This window comes from Cylas formicarius, unplaced genomic scaffold (assembly GCF_029955315.1).
Source record: "Cylas formicarius isolate icCylForm1 unplaced genomic scaffold, icCylForm1.1 PGA_scaffold_4__25_contigs__length_36172078, whole genome shotgun sequence".
Lineage (NCBI taxonomy): Eukaryota > Metazoa > Arthropoda > Insecta > Coleoptera > Brentidae > Cylas > Cylas formicarius.
Window position 1 is genome coordinate 19,247,619 of NW_026844334.1, and position 19,203 is coordinate 19,266,821.

The following is a 19,203-nucleotide window of genomic DNA, read 5'->3' on the forward strand; positions in this document are numbered from 1 at the left end:
TAAATTTTATATATTTTTATTAAGGAAAATATAAAAACTAAATAACGCGATATTACGTTTATTAGCAAGGCAAGTGACTAGAACACCTACGTACTGTGCGTTGAAAATTGCTTAACTCTAGGAACTCTAGGAATTAACATGGCTAAATATTGTTAAGATGATGTAGGTACACAAATACCTGCATTTCATTCCGGAATTTCTTTGTCCAGAGTTAAATTAGAAGTTTCGTTTGTTGCATTACTACTGCTAGGGGAGTTGTTTGGCGGTGAATCAGAAATTATACTACGTTTCTCCTCTACATCTCCATCGTTCTCTTTACTTTCATCAATTGTATTGCTATATGCAATATTTTCACGAACAGACTTTTCAGATATATCGGTATCATCTTTACTGCTACCATCCGAAATTTCATCACAAGAGTCCTCGTTATTTGAATAATCTTCCATGCCTGCCTTAATACGATTTTCACCCGAAGGCCTCTCGCTATTTATAACTATCTTATTACAATCGCTACTATCATCAGATTCCTTATCCGCACCTTCATCAGAAGATCTATCTTCTCCTTTGTTGCCATCAACAGAGATATCGGAAACATCTTCATTCCTAATCAATTCATCCGACTTTTCGGAATCTTCCGAGTCTGAACTTTCTGATAATCGTTTCTGATTTAATTTTCTTTTAATGGCAACCATGCCTGAAAAAAAGTATCACGGATGCCTTCAAAGACTGATGAAATGACTTACACTTCAAGGTTTGTACAAGCATACTCCGGTTTTTAGGCTTGCGTCTTGATATCAATCTAAAACACAATGAAAAATGTAGTTTTAATAATCGAACAATATGTAGAATTTTCATAAACACAAGCCTTTAGCACTAGTAATAGTAGTAGTCAACTGAGTACTAATATTCAGATAAATATTTGACAATTACTTACTCTTGCTGACGTTCCTTCATTTCCTTTCTTAATATTTGCAAATGATAGGCGTCGTCATTCCTTGGTTGAAATAGTGCGCATTCTAAAAATTTGTTTGTGCATGGTACATTTTCATTTGCCTTGGAATGATACAGCCAATGATCAAAGAAATTGAGTACAACCTGCGGGTAGTTATTACCAATTGCGTGTTTTGAAAGCTGCGTTAAACCTTACCGATTTATAAATGTCTAGTACCAACCAAACGAGTAAAGAGCAATATAAACATATTAGCATAACATTCGGATAATCTGACAAAATTTTTAGGCCGAGTGGCACTGCAAAAGTTAGGGGTATAACAATTAGTTGAAGAAGAACACTGCAAACGAAATAGGTATGTGAAAAGAAATGTATATTGTTTACTCTGAATACACTCACTAGAGCCCCAATGTAAGGGCAAATAGGCCAAAGATAAGCATTGACGACAAATAGGTATTTTTTCTGGAAAGGCTGTAAATCAGCCTGGTTAGTTCAGTTGCAACTTGCGTTATACTAATAAGGCCCGTTAAAGAATACATTACTTCCAATATCCTAAAAATGTATGGTCATATCGCTGATACTCATTCTTCGCTTTAAACTTACCTCAGTATGTATGAAAATATACACAAAAACGCTAGAAACAAATACTTGATGAATGAGCTTAGCGATCCATTTTTAATTCCTTCCCAGAAGGCGGTGTGCAGATAAAAGGTGCATATTAAAGTATATCCCAGAACAACCTGGTCTGATAAATTTGTGTCTGATGGAACATGCATTCGTTTAAAATTAAATAATTCCATCTCGTTTAGCGCCAAAGTTGCCCCGCAGTAAATCAAGACAGTGCCAGAAAAGCCCAAGTACCATAAACTATCTTTTATTCTCGAACAGACATGTTGCTTGAATTTCAGCCTCCGCAAGAACGCCTGAAGTGGAATTGTCATTTAGGATGCAGACTCAAAGACCTTATCAAAACTGTTTTTACCGAACATTTTTTTCGTCAATTTTTGAAATAGGAATTTTAAACATTTTTTCTTTAAAATATAAGTCCAACAGTGGTACGGTAAAAATCAAACCAATTTTCGATAAAATCTTATTGTAATGCAACATCTTACGTGCAAACATTTGTCGTAGACAACATGCAAAACGTTCCATAAAAAAAACAGCCAGGTTGCCCCATTGCAATGGGCGTTGCTGTAGTAATTTTCAATAATTTTGTTTATTTCTCCTGGTATGCAAGTTAATTCGGCATGTAGAAATTTGTAAATATAATTTGACATTCTGTTTGTGCTACAATATTTCAGGTTATGTTTGTTGCGTTTAAATATTTTACCTTATTGTACTCACCTGGCAGATGCTTGCACAACGAGTTTATTTATAAACATCAGAGTTAAGGTGCGGAGAACTCCATTTAATTTCAGGAGCAAAACCGCACGAGAAAATACGATTTTTATTTTTAAGTTTCGTCATTGCAAAAGCTTATAGTTGGGCTAAATTGGGACAACATTCTAGCGGCATTCTCAGTGTAGGCATACGCATGCGGGCACGTGGCCCTGGTTGCCTAACAGCTTAAAAAAATCGATAATTTAATTCAATTGGCTGTCCGCAGTTATTCTGTTGGAATTTAGATAACGTACATAAAGGATATAATCCATTTTTAATATAAAAAAAGTTTTAAATTTAATTTTTTTTCATCGATTTGAATAAGCAAACCACGTGCATATTTACAGTAAAATTGAATAAGTACTTTTAACCAAAATGATTGGTTTCCCAATGGCGGTAAAACTGAAAAATTTCCCATTCTCTTTATTTTAAAATTACTATTAGAAATTCTAGACGTTCATTTCTCAATTAATTTAATTTTTATAGTTAAAATTGAACTTTTTCTATTTTTCTACTAACAAATAGATCATTTCGCTGTGAGAACAACTCAAAGCTGTCTTTATAATTTGAACATCAATAAGGTAATTTTCGAAACTAAGATATATTTTGTTACTTTCGAAAATCAATGAAATCGAATTTTCGAAAGTATCTGCGTTCGTATAAAAATTTTATATTTCGGTAACGGTAGGTCCTACGGGATCGCCGTTGGTACAGATATGATCACCGTCGAAAAAAAATTTTTTTTTTGTTTGTCCGTTTTCCTTCTAAAAAAATTAAAAATCGCCCGTGCAAGGATCTCCAAAAAAAAAACATTTTTCAAAAACTGTTTACGTGACCAAAAGAATTCTTGAACCAGAAGAAGCAGAAGATACGGTTATATAAAATATATAGGGTGCGCAGCAAATTAAAAAAAACTGAAACATGGGTCCCCCTTTTATTGAAAATTGACAATAATTTCAAATATATAGCCCATATAGACAGCTTAAACTTTTGTATTTGCGGTTTTTAAGTATTGTACAGGGTGTTGGCGATATTCCGTGCAATATTAAAAAACATAATAAGTACTCCAAATTTGTAGCTACCGACTTCAGACTTGGGAGAGAAGTTGAAGTCTGGACCCGCATTTAGACCCTTTAAATTGGGAGCAATAAAATAACGCGAAGTATTTTCTTTTAATTTTTTTTTTGTGTTTATCGGATCCGAAAAATTTTACATCCGTAATACGTGGGAGACTCGGTGCTATAACTTTTGTTTCATGCATTTTTTCGATTATATACAAGGTGTACTAGTTATAGACAAAAATCTACAAGACCCTGAAAATTGTTCTTTTAGAGAGTAAATTATTAACCGTAAATCAAAATTCGTACAAACAATATCTAATCCGTTCATACAGTGTTATAGGCTATATCAAGGGCTACATTTTTTGTATTTACGGTTTTCGTCTATCACATACGCTATTCGAGATATTTGAAAAAATCCAAATGAAAATCACTATTTCTCGCCCTCAATCTACACGCGATGACGTCATTTAATATTACCACCTATTGCATGCTTTCAGGTTACAAGTAGTTTTTCGAAAACCATTTACTCCACTGGAAAAATTTCGAACATTGTTGGAATTATATACAGGGTACGTCGTTTGTGGGCAAAAAATTCTAATAGATCCTAGAAATTTCCGGTTTTGTGAGTGAATTATTGGCGATACTTGATACGTGATAATTTAATATGAACAGTACTAGACAGTTTAAGGTTTCGTCTATAATACAGGGGTCGCAAGATATTTAAAAAAATATAATTTTAAATTGCAATTACCAGTACAAATTTTAATATTTACCGAAGTGTGCTGTAACTTTCAAGTTCGACGAGATGTGAAGGACACTTTATACAGGGTATATTCACAATCGAATTACATCGATTTTGCGAAAGTTCCATAGTGGTCCGCGGAAGCACGATAGAAAAATAATGCGTCCCTCTAGGACAAGAATCCGCGAAGCGCCTTCTTTTTAAAATAAAAAGGTGATTCGGGCTACTTGCTACGAGCTTGCCCCGCACACCGTCGATTTTTCGAAAGCAATCTTATTTAAGCTGGTATAAAAAAGTCCCTTCTTATAATTATTTTAGAGTATTCTTCGAATTTTCGTAATTGTTTAATTAAAATGCTTTAAATTTGTATATAATAGCTTCCCTCTAGCTTCTAAAATATGCGAGTTGAAAACAATTAATTTACTAGTAACAATTCTCCTTTACAATATTAATTTTATTGATGATTTTTGTCCCGTTTGATGTTAAACTATTTTTTCTTTCCTCATTATTTCTTGGTGAGTTCTGGATATTATTTTTAAAGGTTTTCGAGAAGAAACCTCCGAGTGAATTATTTGCGAGACCGGAAACGTAAACACCCATTAGAATGAATCATTTATTACGGCTATATTTCTAAGTTATTACATTATTAATACTTACGGACTGACGATAAGCTTTCATAATGTAAAAAAAATGGAATTCTACATTGAACAAATAAATACGTTCAAAATATACAAAAGTTACGAAAAAACGTAAGCCGAGTTTTCGGAAATACGTGAAATTTATCTCAGAAATAAATAGAATAAAATTTTGCTATAATTTTGGAGGCAAGTTTTGCATACCAGTAATAACTTTTTTAATTTAATTTTATAATTTTAATTCAATATTATCGTAGCTAGTTGGCTATGTTCGCCTATTAGTTTAAAAAAAGAAACTTTACTATTAAATAAAATCACAGTCAAAAAGTTACCTTACTCTTAATATACAAAAATATTTTGGAACATTACCAGCGAGTTACATAAATTTCTATTGGGCAAGTACGCGTAACGATGGAATGTACGGCCAAATTTAGTTAGCGATACGACCAATATAAATCGGTACCTAGATCTTATATATAATATATAGATCAAGTTTTTCTTATGGCAGAGTGTCGCCTCCTAGATCATTGCTTAATATTGACCTGACTGACTGACTGACCCTAACCCTGTAAGTTTCGATATGATTTTAAAGTGTTTGAAGAGGTCGATTAATACTAGACATTTATTTAAATGGACTCTCGACATTATCCAAAGTGGTCCATCACTGATGTGGTATTAACTTAACTGAAAAGCAGTGAACCACATCGCATGATGCATGCAACTATTCAAATACTACACGCAGCTACTGTAAACCTCAAGGAAAAATATAATGAGTGCATAATTTTTTTTAGTGTTGGTGGCCTGTTAAAATCGATAATAAAATAGAGAAGGAATGTGTAATAAGTCGTGTATCCAGACGCGTAGCCCTCATATGGTTTTCGAAATTATAGTGCAAGTTATTTACGCAATGTTGTTAGGCACTCTATGACCGCTACCGATTTCCTATAATTGGCCAAATACCGCTTTCGTTTTTAAAACATGCGGCAGTTAAATTGCCCAATAAAAATCCGAAAAACATAGAAGACATACTCCAAGAAATAGGTTTCCCAAATTACGATGATATGGAAGCCGGTGTTCTACTACGACTAGTCGCTCTTCTCGGAATTGATGAAGCGTAGCGCTGTGGTGATGGTGATTCATCAGGTCGACACCATAACCTTGGTGACCTTTTTGTAGGTGAACGTGAGCTGTTCTGCGCGATGCGATTATGCCGCTTGCTCTGAGACGATTCATTCGCACTGGAACAAATTTTATTTTTCATTTGCAATTTAAGTGACATTTTCAAATATTTGGATAGCCAGAGAAGTAAGAAAGTAGTAACTGAGAAATGCGAAGAAATCATTTCCTACTTAGATTCAATTAAATGTAACATATAAAAACTCGGGTTTCAATTTAAATAGGTTGGTCTAGTTGATTTTTTAGTAGTTCCAATTAAACTATTTTTTTTTCAAATCAAAACTCAACAATTTTTTGTTCTTTGAACTTGAAATTATTTCAATTCATTAAAATTATGGTAATGTTTATCTATATTTCCTTTAAAGATTTATTTATGGATTATGTGAAAAAATTGTATCCCGGTTTGGAAAAACACGGTCGATATCAATAGTGTCCAAAACCGAGAATGTACGTGCATAAGGTATCTGCCAATACTAAGCTTACCCGAAATTGCTACAGGGAAGCATGAAAATAGAAATACTATATTACAAGCACTGGTAATTTATGAAGGCACTTAAAACGGATAACAAATTAACTGCTTTTATTTCTTATATGGTTAAAGCTATTTTATGTTCAATTGTGGTATTATTATTATTATTAAATTTCCTATAACATCACAAAGTTTAGGTACTTACATTTTAACAACCGTTCTCTTACTGTGGGGCAAAATTCAATTTCATTTCGTTTAGAATGCTGGTTAATTTCGTATCATAATGTTTGAGTTAAATTGAACTAATTCTATTAAAACCCTTGCCCAGCATTGAATTGAAACAAAATTGAATTTATGTCTTGGTCCGATTGTTATTTAACGAGACTTTTGAAATAATTAACACATATAACAATATCTTCCACCACATGAAAATATTTATACAATCTAAATCTGCTACAGTGTTAAATTTTAAAACATGCACCAGTTTGTAGAACTAATTAGATCTGGTTAAAGCTATTTGAAAAACTTATTTGTATAGACTAGTTTTCTTTTAGAAGTTACTAGTGTTACCCAAAACGCAATAGCCGCATGAGTACATCAAATTTATAAGGCACAACAAATTAATTGCACAAAGGACAGTCACACCAAATATGACGTCTGCCAATACTACCTTCCCAATCCTAAAGCTGTAGTCCCAACCCAGGAACGCAATGACGAGAAGCAGCATAAAAAATAATATACAATTCTAAATCCAAAGAAAGTCACTTTTATGTTTCATAACTATTGATTATCCGATTGCCATTTTTCGAAAACATTTGATAAAAAACAACTTAGAGGTAACGACGAGTATAACATTCAATAAAACTTCCATAAACATTCGAATAAATTTTGCATTGGAATGTGGCTTGATTCTAGATAAATAAAATGATTAGTAATTAGTAAAACTACAGTCCTAAATGCATCCGAGTTGAAAATCGATAATTAAAAAAGGCAATTCGACGGTGATGGTATCGATATCTCATAATGTCAATAGCCAAATCACAGCGCTATTGAATTTTTTTTCGAAAATCCTCAGGAAATTGTGAATCCCTGTTATCTAAACGTAAAATCTCAGTGAAACAAGGATTGTTTTAACTCGATTTGTAAAAAGATACGGTTAAATGCTGCGTACTGATTATTTTTGTTTTAAATAACGTGGTAGTTCACCTTGCAATGATCTCGAACTTGTTTTGGCTTTGTATGACTTTGTTCGATTGATTTTAGGCTGACCTTTTCTTTCAGAATTTAACCTGATAATTCTAGAAGCTTTGCACATTTTTAATAATATATAAAATAATAATAATATATTACGCTCCTGATTAAGGTCTGCTAAGGTTTTTTTTTACATTTTGCAATATTCTGGGCATTTTGTGTAATTTGGAAGGTCCAAATCCAAAATTTTATCACTTTTGATAAAATTTGAAAAGTTTCCAAGCAATATAGTGTACTTAATTTAACAATTTGTTTTTAAGAAGGGTTTTGGCCAGTGTCCTTATTAATTTGTAATCACGGTTACATATTTGAAAGTATGTATATTCCATAAGGTCTTATTTCAACTTGAAAAATATGTGCCTCGAATCTGGGTATTGAATTTCTTGACACCGCGTATGTATGCAACATTCGTAAACATAGATGTGAAGTTAAGCAACAAACACATTAGGATTAAGATTATAACTAATAAATTAGCGACCTTTTGAAGGTTATTTTTACAACGTTCTCGTAATAATCACGGTTGAAAAGAACCTTCTAACGCGCGTTAATTTCTTCATTTAATTTAACATTAAATCAGGCTTCAAAGAAAATATTTAACAGCAGAATTGAATGTTAATAGTTTTGTACAAAGTTAGTTTTTATTTGTTTGAAAAAAACTACGAAGAAATTCTACTAAATCGTATATTAATTCATTACCTGACTAACGAACCCGGCGATCCGTCAACGGAAGAACCATTTAGTAGAGATGGACCGGCAGATATAGGGCGAATCTTGAAAATATTTTAGAGAATTATCTGCTATCCAAAGCTTCCCAGTGACAGGCTGGTAAAGCCTAAATGACTAGTTTCGATACTGCATCTTAACAGTTTTCATATCTTTATGGTATTAACATAAAAGGTTGGTCAAATATAAAATTAGTTTCCAAGTAAACTGTAATTACATATATCTAGTTAATTACCCGGTCTGTTTGTGTTGCGGCGTTACATCTTAGACTGTCCGATGTGATAGTAGAAGCTGGTGCGGAGTTGGATTGATAATTTTGATCTACGAGCTGCACCACTTGTTCCTGCAGATGCTGTACCGCTTTTTCCTTATCTTCTAGTTGGCCCTGAATCAAAATTTAATTTATCCCAGTGTTAACTACTTCGTTTGGTTTTTATTTCCAAATCAGAAGCCTAAGAGCAAGAAGGTAGGTTGGCGATATCACAATTACCTGAAGAAAGATGACTTGTCGTCTTAGGTCCGCCAATTCCAATCTAGCTTCTTGCATGTTGTCCTCGTTTTGTGCATTTGGCTGCTCCGTCGGGTAGATAGTGTTGAAGAGCCCATTCGCTAGAACCTGGTTCTCGAATGGGTTGTGAGTATCCGACTGGAATTGTAGAAAAAAAAATAATTTCACAGTTTGCACTAACTTAAAGCTTGGCTAATCATATAATGCACTTACCCTCAACAATAAATCTTCTTCTATCTGCTATTGAGTAGACGAACATAGAACATGCAAAAAAGTATTAAAATAATTAAAAGGCAACATTTAAACGAACATCATGCGCTAGACAAAACAAAATACAAACTAAATCCACCAAAATCAACACAAAATTAATTAAGCGGGAATTAGATGTTGCGATTTTAGTAAAGAACACGTTACTTACCTCGTTTAGGACCCTTCTCAATTTCAACAGCATGGTTTTTATGCCTACAATGTCCTGCTTGATGGCAGTATGGTTAGTTCTGTCAAGCCTTATACTGTCATTGTCTGAGTCTAGACCTTCAGATTGGTTAGGCAAATGAGAAAAGCGCGATCTTATTGGACTACTTGTAGAGGAAGGACGTTGGGTATGACGCAAATTAATTCGACTGTCCAGCGAACGGGGTGAATCTGGTACCGAATTAGGCGTTCCGGTTCGTGATCGGGAAAGAAGGCGTGCTCTTGAGTTTGTGCTGGAAATAATATTGGAAAATAACGTCCTTTTTCTTTAACGGTCGCTTATTAAAACTAGATATTAAAATCGCTCTGCCATAATAATAAAGTAATTGTACCACATATGCAGTGTATCATATATCACAAGTAATGATCCAATGAGTTAATGCATCCGATCCCTCAAATTCAAGGAATTCAGGAAACCCTTTAATGGTGATATAAAAGGTCATGTTGATTGTGATGACGAGTCAACAGTTAAACGAGAATACCTCTATGTGTCGAGACGTTTCAACAAGAATGGTATTTATTTTCTTTTAAATAACTGTAGATATGGAAGCTACGCAAAAAAAAACAAATAAAACTAAAAATTGGACTAGCTTTTAATATCCTATTACAATAAAATTACCTTTTAGCAAGTGTGTTCTTAATATCTTCGCTAGATGATTCGGATTTATTAACGAGTGTCGAAATGATATTATCTCTCCTCGCAAAAGATGGTGATTTATTGAGTCTTAACTCCGTGGTTCTGTTTGTTCTAATAAATGTGCCATTATTCATTATATTTGCGCAATAAAAATATATATTTTTTATTTACAACGTGTAGATTATCGAAAATAAGTTTTGTGTGTGTTGGGGCTGCACTACAAGGCACGCTGGTAGCAAGAAAATAAAAACGAAAGTCATGCCTCTTGAAAAACCAATTTCGACCCCGGAATACTCGGAATTTAAGCAGGTCACATTTTAGAGACGCGTTTCGATTGCAGCGTCGAAGAGAACTGACGCGGTTGCGCCGACAGACCAGAGTTCTCCATTAGCAGGAAAGTTAGTCGTTTAGTGAGAATTCGGCAAAATAAATGTAGACAATCGACATGTGAAAGAAAACAAATCACTAACGAAGATAGCATCAATAGCATAGCATTAATAACATAGCCAAAAATTATATTTTCGAGAATATTTTATAAAGTCCACATGATTTTAAGAGTTTTACCGAAGGTTTGAAATCAATAGCAGTTGGCATTTAATGTAATATGTCTTATTTACATTAATTGATTGAAAAGTAAGTTTCGTGCACTCAGAATTGATGCACATCATATTTTCGGAGGAATTCGTTTACTGGCATACATCGAGGAATACATTTTTTTGAATTTATACTTTGCGTAGAATTGAAACCAAATTGCAAAAGTCGTTTTAAATTTACTGAGGAGTGCCTCGCTTCTTTGCGAGATCGGACCAAATAAAGAATCACAACTAATTATCATGAATAATTCTAATTGAAAATTAGTTTTCTACGATATTCTTAAATTGTTAATTTGAATTTTGAGTATTAAAAATCCATTGAAATAATAAGTTTAAGAGAAATGTCCTCGACCTTATCCGCACTAATGTAATGCAAAATGCTTTTTCAGTTTCGGGCTGAGGGTGGAGGGCAGGGTTTTTATTTTCTGTGTTATAAGCCGTAGCTTAAATGAGCACTTGAGTTATCGAAACGTGTTCTGACGTATTGACGCATTTTGTGGACGAGGTTGTTTGTTTTCTCTTGAGTATATTACTCCACTTTTGGAATCTTAATAAATTTAAATATATTTAATAAATTTGATAAAAGGTGTGAAAACAAATTAGTTATACTTAGCTGTCCCAAGTGTTAGTTAGCTGATTAACAATAAAGAGCCAATTAGCATAGTAAGAACTTAATGAGCTATTTGATTTGTTTTGACACATGTGTAAAATAAATCCCTTAATATTAGTAAATATATTGCTAGATATACTACTTACTCCTAGTTACTATTATACTATTTTTGTATGGTAGTTTGAATGTAGGGCTAACATCTCAATAATTTTATTTATCATAAGCATAACTGTATACTATTTCGCCATTTCACAATGTAATGTTTTGGTTCAAATTCATATTTTTAAATATTAAGATTTGATATAAGTATGGAAATTTTTATTATTATATGGAAAACTATTTTATAAAAAAATGTCTTATTATTTTTGTTATTTTGTCGAATTTTCGAGCATCTGATGTGGCCTGGTATCTTTAACGCATAGAATCAACCCACTGTTGTGGCGAACACTGCGATTGTCGATTGTTGATTTTTAGAATTCGAGTACGCTGATGCAAGACATCCAAATATATTAAATCGGGCGATTGGGATGATCGTTCAAGTATAGTTAGGTTTTCTCAATAAACCGTTATTTCACTAACTTTAATGTGTGTTTAATTGTCCTGTTGTAACTGTATTTTAAAATACCTCTTTGTACTGAAATTGGTTCATTTTCCTTTGTACCTGAATGATTGGCCCTGTCCCAGCTCAAGAAAAACATATCCAGATCATTCCTCATGTTTTAGAGCAAGAATTTGGTTCTTTGCCTTCAATTTTACACCAACTGGTCTTCTTACACATTGTATACCGAAACAGGGGAAATTTTCTCAGTTCAAAAATCTGTATTCAATTTTTTTCTTGGTAAACTCTATTCGGCCCTTTCTATTTTTTCATGAGGGACGCGGTTTTTAAACAGCACCTTTTCCATGAAGACGTTCATTGATTAAATTGTTTTTTACTGCTATATTAATTACTTCAATGGCAAATGCCGGATTCCATTTTTAATTTGTCTGGATGATTTTCGGGGGTTCAGTTTCGATATTCTTAAAATGGTTTTAGAAAGTAGTTTTAAGAGGTCCTCCCAACAAAAGTATTTAAAGACTGCAATAACCGATTTTTTCCCCATTTCAAATCAATCTATAATTTTTTGTCTGAATTCAGATGAAAAGTAACGACCACTGGACATGATAAATAACAATATTTATACGATATTTGCAACGTAAAATCAAGACTGAATAATTTAGAACACAAATTATAAAAAGAACATAACAAACATTACTTTATAAATAAAATAGTAAAAGGTTATGTACATATGGAATACAAAAAATCATACTTGTCATACTTTTTTCCACCACTGCATTTTTACTCTTTTTCTGGTCTCTAATAAGGGCGATTAAATAATTAAATAATTTCTCGCAGTTTTTAATACACACAACCACACTGAATACACGATAACTTTTGGTAAAAATCACGGCCGAAGAAAAATTTTCTGCGATTAATTTAGACCCGAAATTTTGATGCCAAAACCGTTTGAAACTAAAAACGTAACTACTTTTATTATAGCTGTCAAGAAAGCAAAATTTTCATTTATTAATCTCAAAATCAATTTTGATTGGTTAAAAAGCACTGGTGTCAAATTTTCACTAGTAATACCAGTAAACGTCAAATTTGATAAGAAAATTCCACACCACCACACCAGTAGCCAGGTGTCAAAAAAACATGTTTTCGTTGGTTAAAAATTACAAGTGTGGAATTTTCATAAAAATGCTTAAAAAAGAAACAAATTTTACCATTTTATTGAAAATTTGTGATATAATAAAAATACCAAGTATTTGCCCTACTCTCTTCAACAAGACAATGGCATCAAAAAATAAAATTGTGTTGTTGTTTAGAATTCCTCCTGAAAAATTCCTGCACCCTTTAACAGAAAATATCAGATACATTCATATTCCGCTCGTTGCTTACCAAAGCAATTTTTTTAAATAATTAATTTCCGTAAAGTCGATATTAACGTCACGGTCTGATTGACAGCAATCTCCGAAAATGTATTTCCAAACCTACATTTCTCGTTCGGATGAACGACTCCGCTGTTTTGAAGATCGGCATCTTGAATGTTATTTCTGTTTTCGAGTAGGTTGTTGCGGCTATTGATTCGAAGAGCTATTATTTATCCTGCAGTCGAGCGTAACTCTAATAAAATACCTTTTTGGAGCGTCATTAAACGCGGTACCAGGCAGTAAGCTAACGACGAAATTGAAAAGGAAATACGAACGAAAATGTAATCGTCAAGCTATTTGCTGCCCTTTCCGATAGATAATTTATTTAAAACAATTGGAAAAAAACGGTAAAGGTGTCGTCAACACATTCCAAAGACATGCATTTATAATTCGTGTATAAGTAGGTTGATCAAGCGAAAAGTGATCTTATATTACGTCGTAGCCATTAAGCAATTTTATCGGCATATTGCTAAATGTCATGGCAATATACCAACATTGTTAAAAACTAACACGATTTTGCCATTTAACTATGAATTTATATTTATATTCCGAAATGATAAAGAGATATCACACTACATATTGTTTTATAGAAACTTGGCTTCTTGCAGATTATACTTAAAATTAGAATTTACTTTGTAAACATAAAGGTATACTGGGATCTCATTGAATATGCCATCAAATTAAAGTAAGATAAGGGGTGCCAGAGGTGTAGTACCTTTAATAGAATATTACTTTTATTAAATGTAACTTTAGTAACAACGACTAAAGAAGTGTTGAATAACTTTTTTTTTTGTACGACAATTAGTTTTTAGATAAGTTTTTACGAAACAGCACTGAGTGACGTCTAAAGTGACCATCAGAATTGTCAAAGGTTACAGTCCTATGGCTAAAATCCCGTGACTATTTATTAAAAATTTCTGCCTACTTTTAAAATTATTCACAGCATTTCTCTTAACCATTTTTTCATCTTTTTTTAGCACATGGGTAATACACCATATTTTTGTTTCGTGTTTAGATTCTTCTCAAAATGCATATTTCTTATGACTATATTCGCCATGATATATCTGTTGTGATTTAGTTTCAAGTAGCGTGCCTTGAATAAATATTTCAATCGAGATTTTTGCATTTCAAATTACCGCTTTAGAAGCGCTTGTATAAAACTTTACGCATGCATGGTTTCGTTCCAGGATTGGCGATATGTAAAGATGCAAATTTCCACTGAATCTTCCATGCAAAAACACTGCAAAGGCCCCCAAATGGATTTTTTTATAATATAAGCGAAAACTATTGATTTTTGTCTTAAACCGTGAGCGCGAATCCATTGAGAAACATAATGGCACAGTTTCCTAGCAATGCGTTCGAAAGCAACAACGTCTTCAATGCGTTTGGGCGGAACGTGGTAGGCAGGAAATTATGAGATCGCTTAAGAGTAATTTTGCTTCGCCGCATAAAAATAATGATGGAGTTGCTCAACCCAAGTAGTCGGTGTGCGGATGTTCGCTAAACGAAAGAGGAAATTATGGCTCGGTGAGATTGATCGGTAATTATTGTGAAACAACTTAACCTTAACGTACTTAAAGAGTGTTTGACGAAAGCTATTTAGATCAAGCATCAACGCACAAGAGAGAGTTTTCAGTAGAATTTGTTTATTATATTTTGCAATTTATTGACTCAATTAAAATGTTCGCGCCTCATGTCAATTTAGCACGTTTATGACCAATTTAATTTAAATTAAATTTGTTTACAGTGTCATTAATTATTAATGCATTATGGGATATAAAATTATTACTTTTCAATTTTCAGAAGATGTCGTAATAGAAGTACTCAAATTTCTTGCATTATCTCAAATAGATATAAAGAGTTTTGAAACATAACGTTCTATATCTAACTACTTTGTCGCCTTTAGTTATTCTGTATCACTTTTTTTTAATGTTTCCCTAAAGTTATCCATTATTTTTTTGCATTCGTTCTTATTAATCATATACAAACATCGCTTAACCTCTCGCTATCTAAGAATATTTAAATTTAACCACACTCTTTGCTTAAAAAACATTTTAGGTGATTGTGTACTGTTAAATAGTTTATATTAATTAACGTGTAAAAAACTTTGACATGACAAATAAAAATATTTGGTTTTAAAATACTTTATTATATTTTTGTATGTAAAGCGGTTTATTTATTACATTCAGCACGACTACAGCTCTTGATTTTATCTGAAACTTTATGCTTCGCGTAGCAAATATACACTTTTTATACTAGTTACTACTAAATATTGATCTCGCAAACTAAAATTGTAAAGTCGATAATTTTCTCTTTTAATTTTAATTTAATTATTCGAAATCAAGATACACCTTAAAATACAAAAAAAAAATAAAATAATAAAACATTACCAGTAAGTATTACTTTGTGGGTTACTTAGTTCAAAAAGTCTCTCGAATGCATAATTCAAATTTTGTCACCTTTTCATACAGCCATCTTGAAAGAAATTCATTGTTCTAATTCTTTACTCGATTTGGGTTAACTAATATATATTCGTTCTCTATGACTGTGTACTTGATGATATAGCATGTATTATAATATAATTTGTTTTTTCGATCCCATGCAACACCTAATGAAAAAATATAGTAAAAAAAAAACAATAATTTATGTTTCATGAAACAGGGATATATGCTTGACACTGGTTAAAATGTAATGTACTCTTTGGCATCCAACACATCATACACTTAGAACAGACATATCATTCTCATAAAGATTCATCCTAGAAATCGTAGAGAGAAGATTGAAGAAACGACGCTGAATTTCTTTAAGCACCGAGCACTTCACTTCTAACCTCTCATTAGCCAACAACAACAATTTGATAAAACATGCCAAACTTCAAATACTTTTAACATTATCCCGTCAATATTGATAACAGGGTTATCCCCCAGTGACGTTTGCAGGTATTACAAACAATGTCATATGGCTCTTGTATCGATCTGCAATCGAAAAAAATCCCCGTACGACTGTTCATATATGATCGGATCATCGTATATATGTAATTCATTTTAGAGGATCTTATCGCAGTTCAGTTTGAAACCGCATTCTGCAATAACCAACCGCACAGCAGGAGAAGATGGTTATTCCGATCGACAAGTCTAAACTTTATTCCACTTGCCCCGTAAATTATGTGGGTAACAATATGAACCTCCAATTTTCCACAAATTATAAATTCTTGTTAATTACCGGGAACAACATTAGCGTGGACATCGGAAAGAATTACGGCTTGCTTAAAGTGTTGGGTAACAACTGCAAGGTGAATATTGCAGAGTGCCATGGATTTGTGGATTACTGTGGAAACAACGGGCGAATTGCGGTATCTGGTAAAATAGATGATGATACGATCAGTTATTCTGGAAACAACGGCAACATTATCACTGAAGTTTATTCCAAATGGAATAGTGATGTGAAGAAATATCCGACTCAGCAGGTTTGCTCGAGTTTTGAAAATTGTTTTCCCAGCGCACCGTTGATAATAGAAAATAACGTCCTTAGAGCTTCGAGAAGTATCAAAATGCCCCAGATAGTGTTCGGTAGGCATTTCATCAAAATCAACAATTACTAGTTGTTATCGACGATTAGATAGTTGGATTTGAAATGCCGAATATATAGTTTGGTTTTGAAGACTTCGTCTTAGTTTTAAGTTCTAGCGCAATATGTAATAACATTTTTAATTATTCATTTAATACTACATAAAATTTTAAGAAAACCTAAAATAACCAAAACTAAAATTATGCAAACGATGATACTGTACATGAATAATGTAGTTGTTAGCGACAATTATTTTTATGATTGCCAGTTTGATCGTATGGTTAATCGATGGTTTTGAATAACAGTGAATTTTATATGCTATTTTTTCAGGTTTAGTTTCTGAGTTTCTGAGCTGGTTAAATAGATAGTTTAATAATCTTGTTTTCCAATTTATTTCTACAACAAATAAATATTATCTTTATAACTCATGATTTGTTTGTTTGCTGGTTTATTTATTATTAATGTATATAACAACTATAAAAAACATATAAAAGACGCATATTTAGGAATATATCCAAAATAAGCAGGTATATAAAAAAAAATTAAAATAACACAAAAACATGGAAAAGTTAATAATGAAATGAAACTATGTCAACTGTTCATCTTTTAGCAACTAAAACTAAACTAGCCATAGCCACTAGGGATGAGCTATTTAGTCAAACACAGGCACGCTGTACACGCTTGTTAAGAGCGAACACTTTCCATTATTAGTCCTATCAAAGTTGAATGAAGAAGGTGATAACCGTGGATCCAAAAAATCATCATTATCGAATTTTTTCTAAGGAATATCCAACAAAATTAGGAGAGAATCATATTAAATATCATCGTTCAGTCTACAGTAACAAAAAATAGTAACATCATGATGCTTGCTGCCGTTTATTTACGTACCTAAGAAATATAAAAAATACACACTCTTCTTGAACAGCACATGAGTAAAACCAAAAAAGAAGTCACCGCCTGTTTCGCAATGTAACTAGTAATTTTTCCATCTTTGCTTAATTATAATAATTTGCACCTGGCATTAGAAGTCGTTGTCATTCTATTCTATTATTCAAATTACAAAAACTTTAAACTTGTATGTTTTTTTCCAAGTTTCTCAATTATATTAAGTGAAAAGGGAAACAAGAGAAACCATTAAGCTAGAATACTGTAGTACAGTAAATAAGGTGTTCAGTAAGGAGACGGATCTATTGAACTAAAAATATCTCGAATTACACCCATTTTCACTATATAGAGGCGTTGGAAAATAATGGTAGAGCTTATAACATTTTTTGTGACAGTTTCGTTTAAACTCCTTATACATAAGCAAAAATATTTCTACAATTTTTTGGTTGTTCTAAATTGTCCGAGCTCTAGACTTTCAAGGGTTAGCGCAGCGGCTGTGAATAGATCAACTTTATAATGTATATATATTTATATATACAACATTCGCAAATTTAAAACGAATGGCCTATTAAACAAAACAAATGCCTCCATTTTATAGTTAATGCTCTGATTATATCTATTACACCACACAGCAGGTTTTTATGACCACGTCTTCGTTTAAGGTGTAGTATCACACAACTTTACCGCAATTACATGATACGTGAAACCGTGAGCTTTTAAAAATAAAATACTTTCCTGGGAACGAGAATAAAGCAGCCTAACGTTTATAGCGGAAATATAACAACAGGAACAGAAAAAATACTTATTTTTCCGAAACGTATAAATTCATAACGACAGTTAGTTTTCGTCCAAAAATGCCACGAAATACCCAAAAGCATTCAATTTATTTATCTTTCGATTAAAAAATATCGAGTCAAGGGGTGGGTGGGTATTTCTTGAAACACTAGAGATTAAAAAAAGGAATGGTATATAATATCTATGTTGCACGTGATGTCATTATTGCGTACCGTAATTGCTTATAGCTGATAAGATAGTAACACATAGTCTTAAAATGTAATTACATTCGTCATTCAGTATTTGTTACGTAAATAATTTCCAGTGATCATAGGTGTATGAAACGTGGTATCGAAAATATATCAAAATTAGGATCCTTTAACAAAATTTTTTTCTTTCCTTTTTCTTCTTAAGAAATTTACAAATAATAAAAAAAATAGATTATCAACAATAAGCAATTTCGTGTATTCCATATGTTTAGATTTTTAGGCCTAATTCTTCAAACTATTATAACATTCATTGATTTAACCGTCAAATGGTAAATTACTTTCTATTTCAAAACTCTGAAACCTCATTGACGTTAAGAAGGACAAACGCAAAGGCTGTCATTACAAGGTTTAACCATTTTAAAAGCGACTTAAATTTAAAAAATTGAAAAAGAATAAATATTTGAAATAAAATATTTTCTAGCGATAACAGAACTTAAATTAATAAAATTCAGTTTATGGAAATAAAAAAAACCATATGACCCAAGAGGACGAGAACTGATTCTATCATAAGTCGATTTAAAATGAT

The 19,203-nt window shown here is 32.4% G+C and overlaps 3 protein-coding genes across 9 annotated transcripts in view; 1 reads left to right on the forward strand and 2 right to left on the reverse strand.

Moving 5' to 3' along the window:
- Positions 1-42: 42 nt before the first annotated feature.
- Positions 43-2,480, reverse strand: LOC132701380 (uncharacterized). Its single transcript, XM_060669240.1, has 8 exons — positions 2,294-2,480; positions 2,062-2,236; positions 1,553-1,872; positions 1,349-1,501; positions 1,148-1,289; positions 935-1,095; positions 744-799; positions 43-694 (listed from the first exon to the last, which is right to left on the reverse strand). The coding sequence occupies exons 1-8, from the start codon at positions 2,329-2,331 to the stop codon at positions 186-188; spliced, it is 1,554 nt and encodes a 517-aa protein (XP_060525223.1). The 5' UTR covers positions 2,332-2,480; the 3' UTR covers positions 43-185.
- A 2,251-nt stretch (positions 2,481-4,731) lies between these two features.
- LOC132700390 (uncharacterized) overlaps positions 4,732-19,203 on the reverse strand; it is a 46,917-nt gene continuing 32,445 nt past the window's right edge. For 3 of the 7 annotated variants that reach the window (XM_060667664.1, XM_060667665.1, XM_060667668.1), the window contains 6 exons: positions 9,313-9,601; positions 9,108-9,134; positions 8,877-9,032; positions 8,622-8,771; positions 8,360-8,433; positions 4,732-6,005 (listed from right to left, as the gene is read on the reverse strand). In XM_060667664.1, coding sequence (XP_060523647.1) covers positions 5,819-6,005; positions 8,360-8,433; positions 8,622-8,771; positions 8,877-9,032; positions 9,108-9,134; positions 9,313-9,601 — 883 coding nt within the window. In that variant the 3' untranslated portion in view covers positions 4,732-5,818. Of the gene's footprint in view, positions 6,006-6,426; positions 7,099-8,359; positions 8,434-8,621; positions 8,772-8,876; positions 9,033-9,107; positions 9,135-9,312; positions 9,602-19,203 lie in introns of all 7 variants that reach the window. The other 4 variants (XM_060667669.1, XR_009618639.1, XM_060667666.1 and 1 more) reach the window with 4 other exon arrangements.
- Positions 16,213-17,176, forward strand: LOC132700391 (uncharacterized). The gene has a single exon (XM_060667671.1). The coding sequence runs from the start codon at positions 16,295-16,297 to the stop codon at positions 16,781-16,783; it is 489 nt and encodes a 162-aa protein (XP_060523654.1). The 5' UTR covers positions 16,213-16,294; the 3' UTR covers positions 16,784-17,176.

Bases quoted from the DNA above. Each gene is read 5' to 3' on its own strand.
- LOC132701380 (XM_060669240.1), bottom strand. From the start codon at position 2,331: ATGTTTATAAATAAACTCGTTGTGCAAGCATCTGCCAG. The intron at 1,502-1,552 runs GTAAGTTTAAAG...ATACATTTTTAG, and splicing joins ATATTTTCATACATACTGAG to GATATTGGAAGTAATGTATT. The intron at 1,096-1,147 runs GTAAGGTTTAAC...AACTACCCGCAG, and splicing joins TACTAGACATTTATAAATCG to GTTGTACTCAATTTCTTTGA.
- LOC132700391 (XM_060667671.1), top strand. From the start codon at position 16,295: ATGGTTATTCCGATCGACAAGTCTAAACTTTATTCCACTTGCCCCGTA.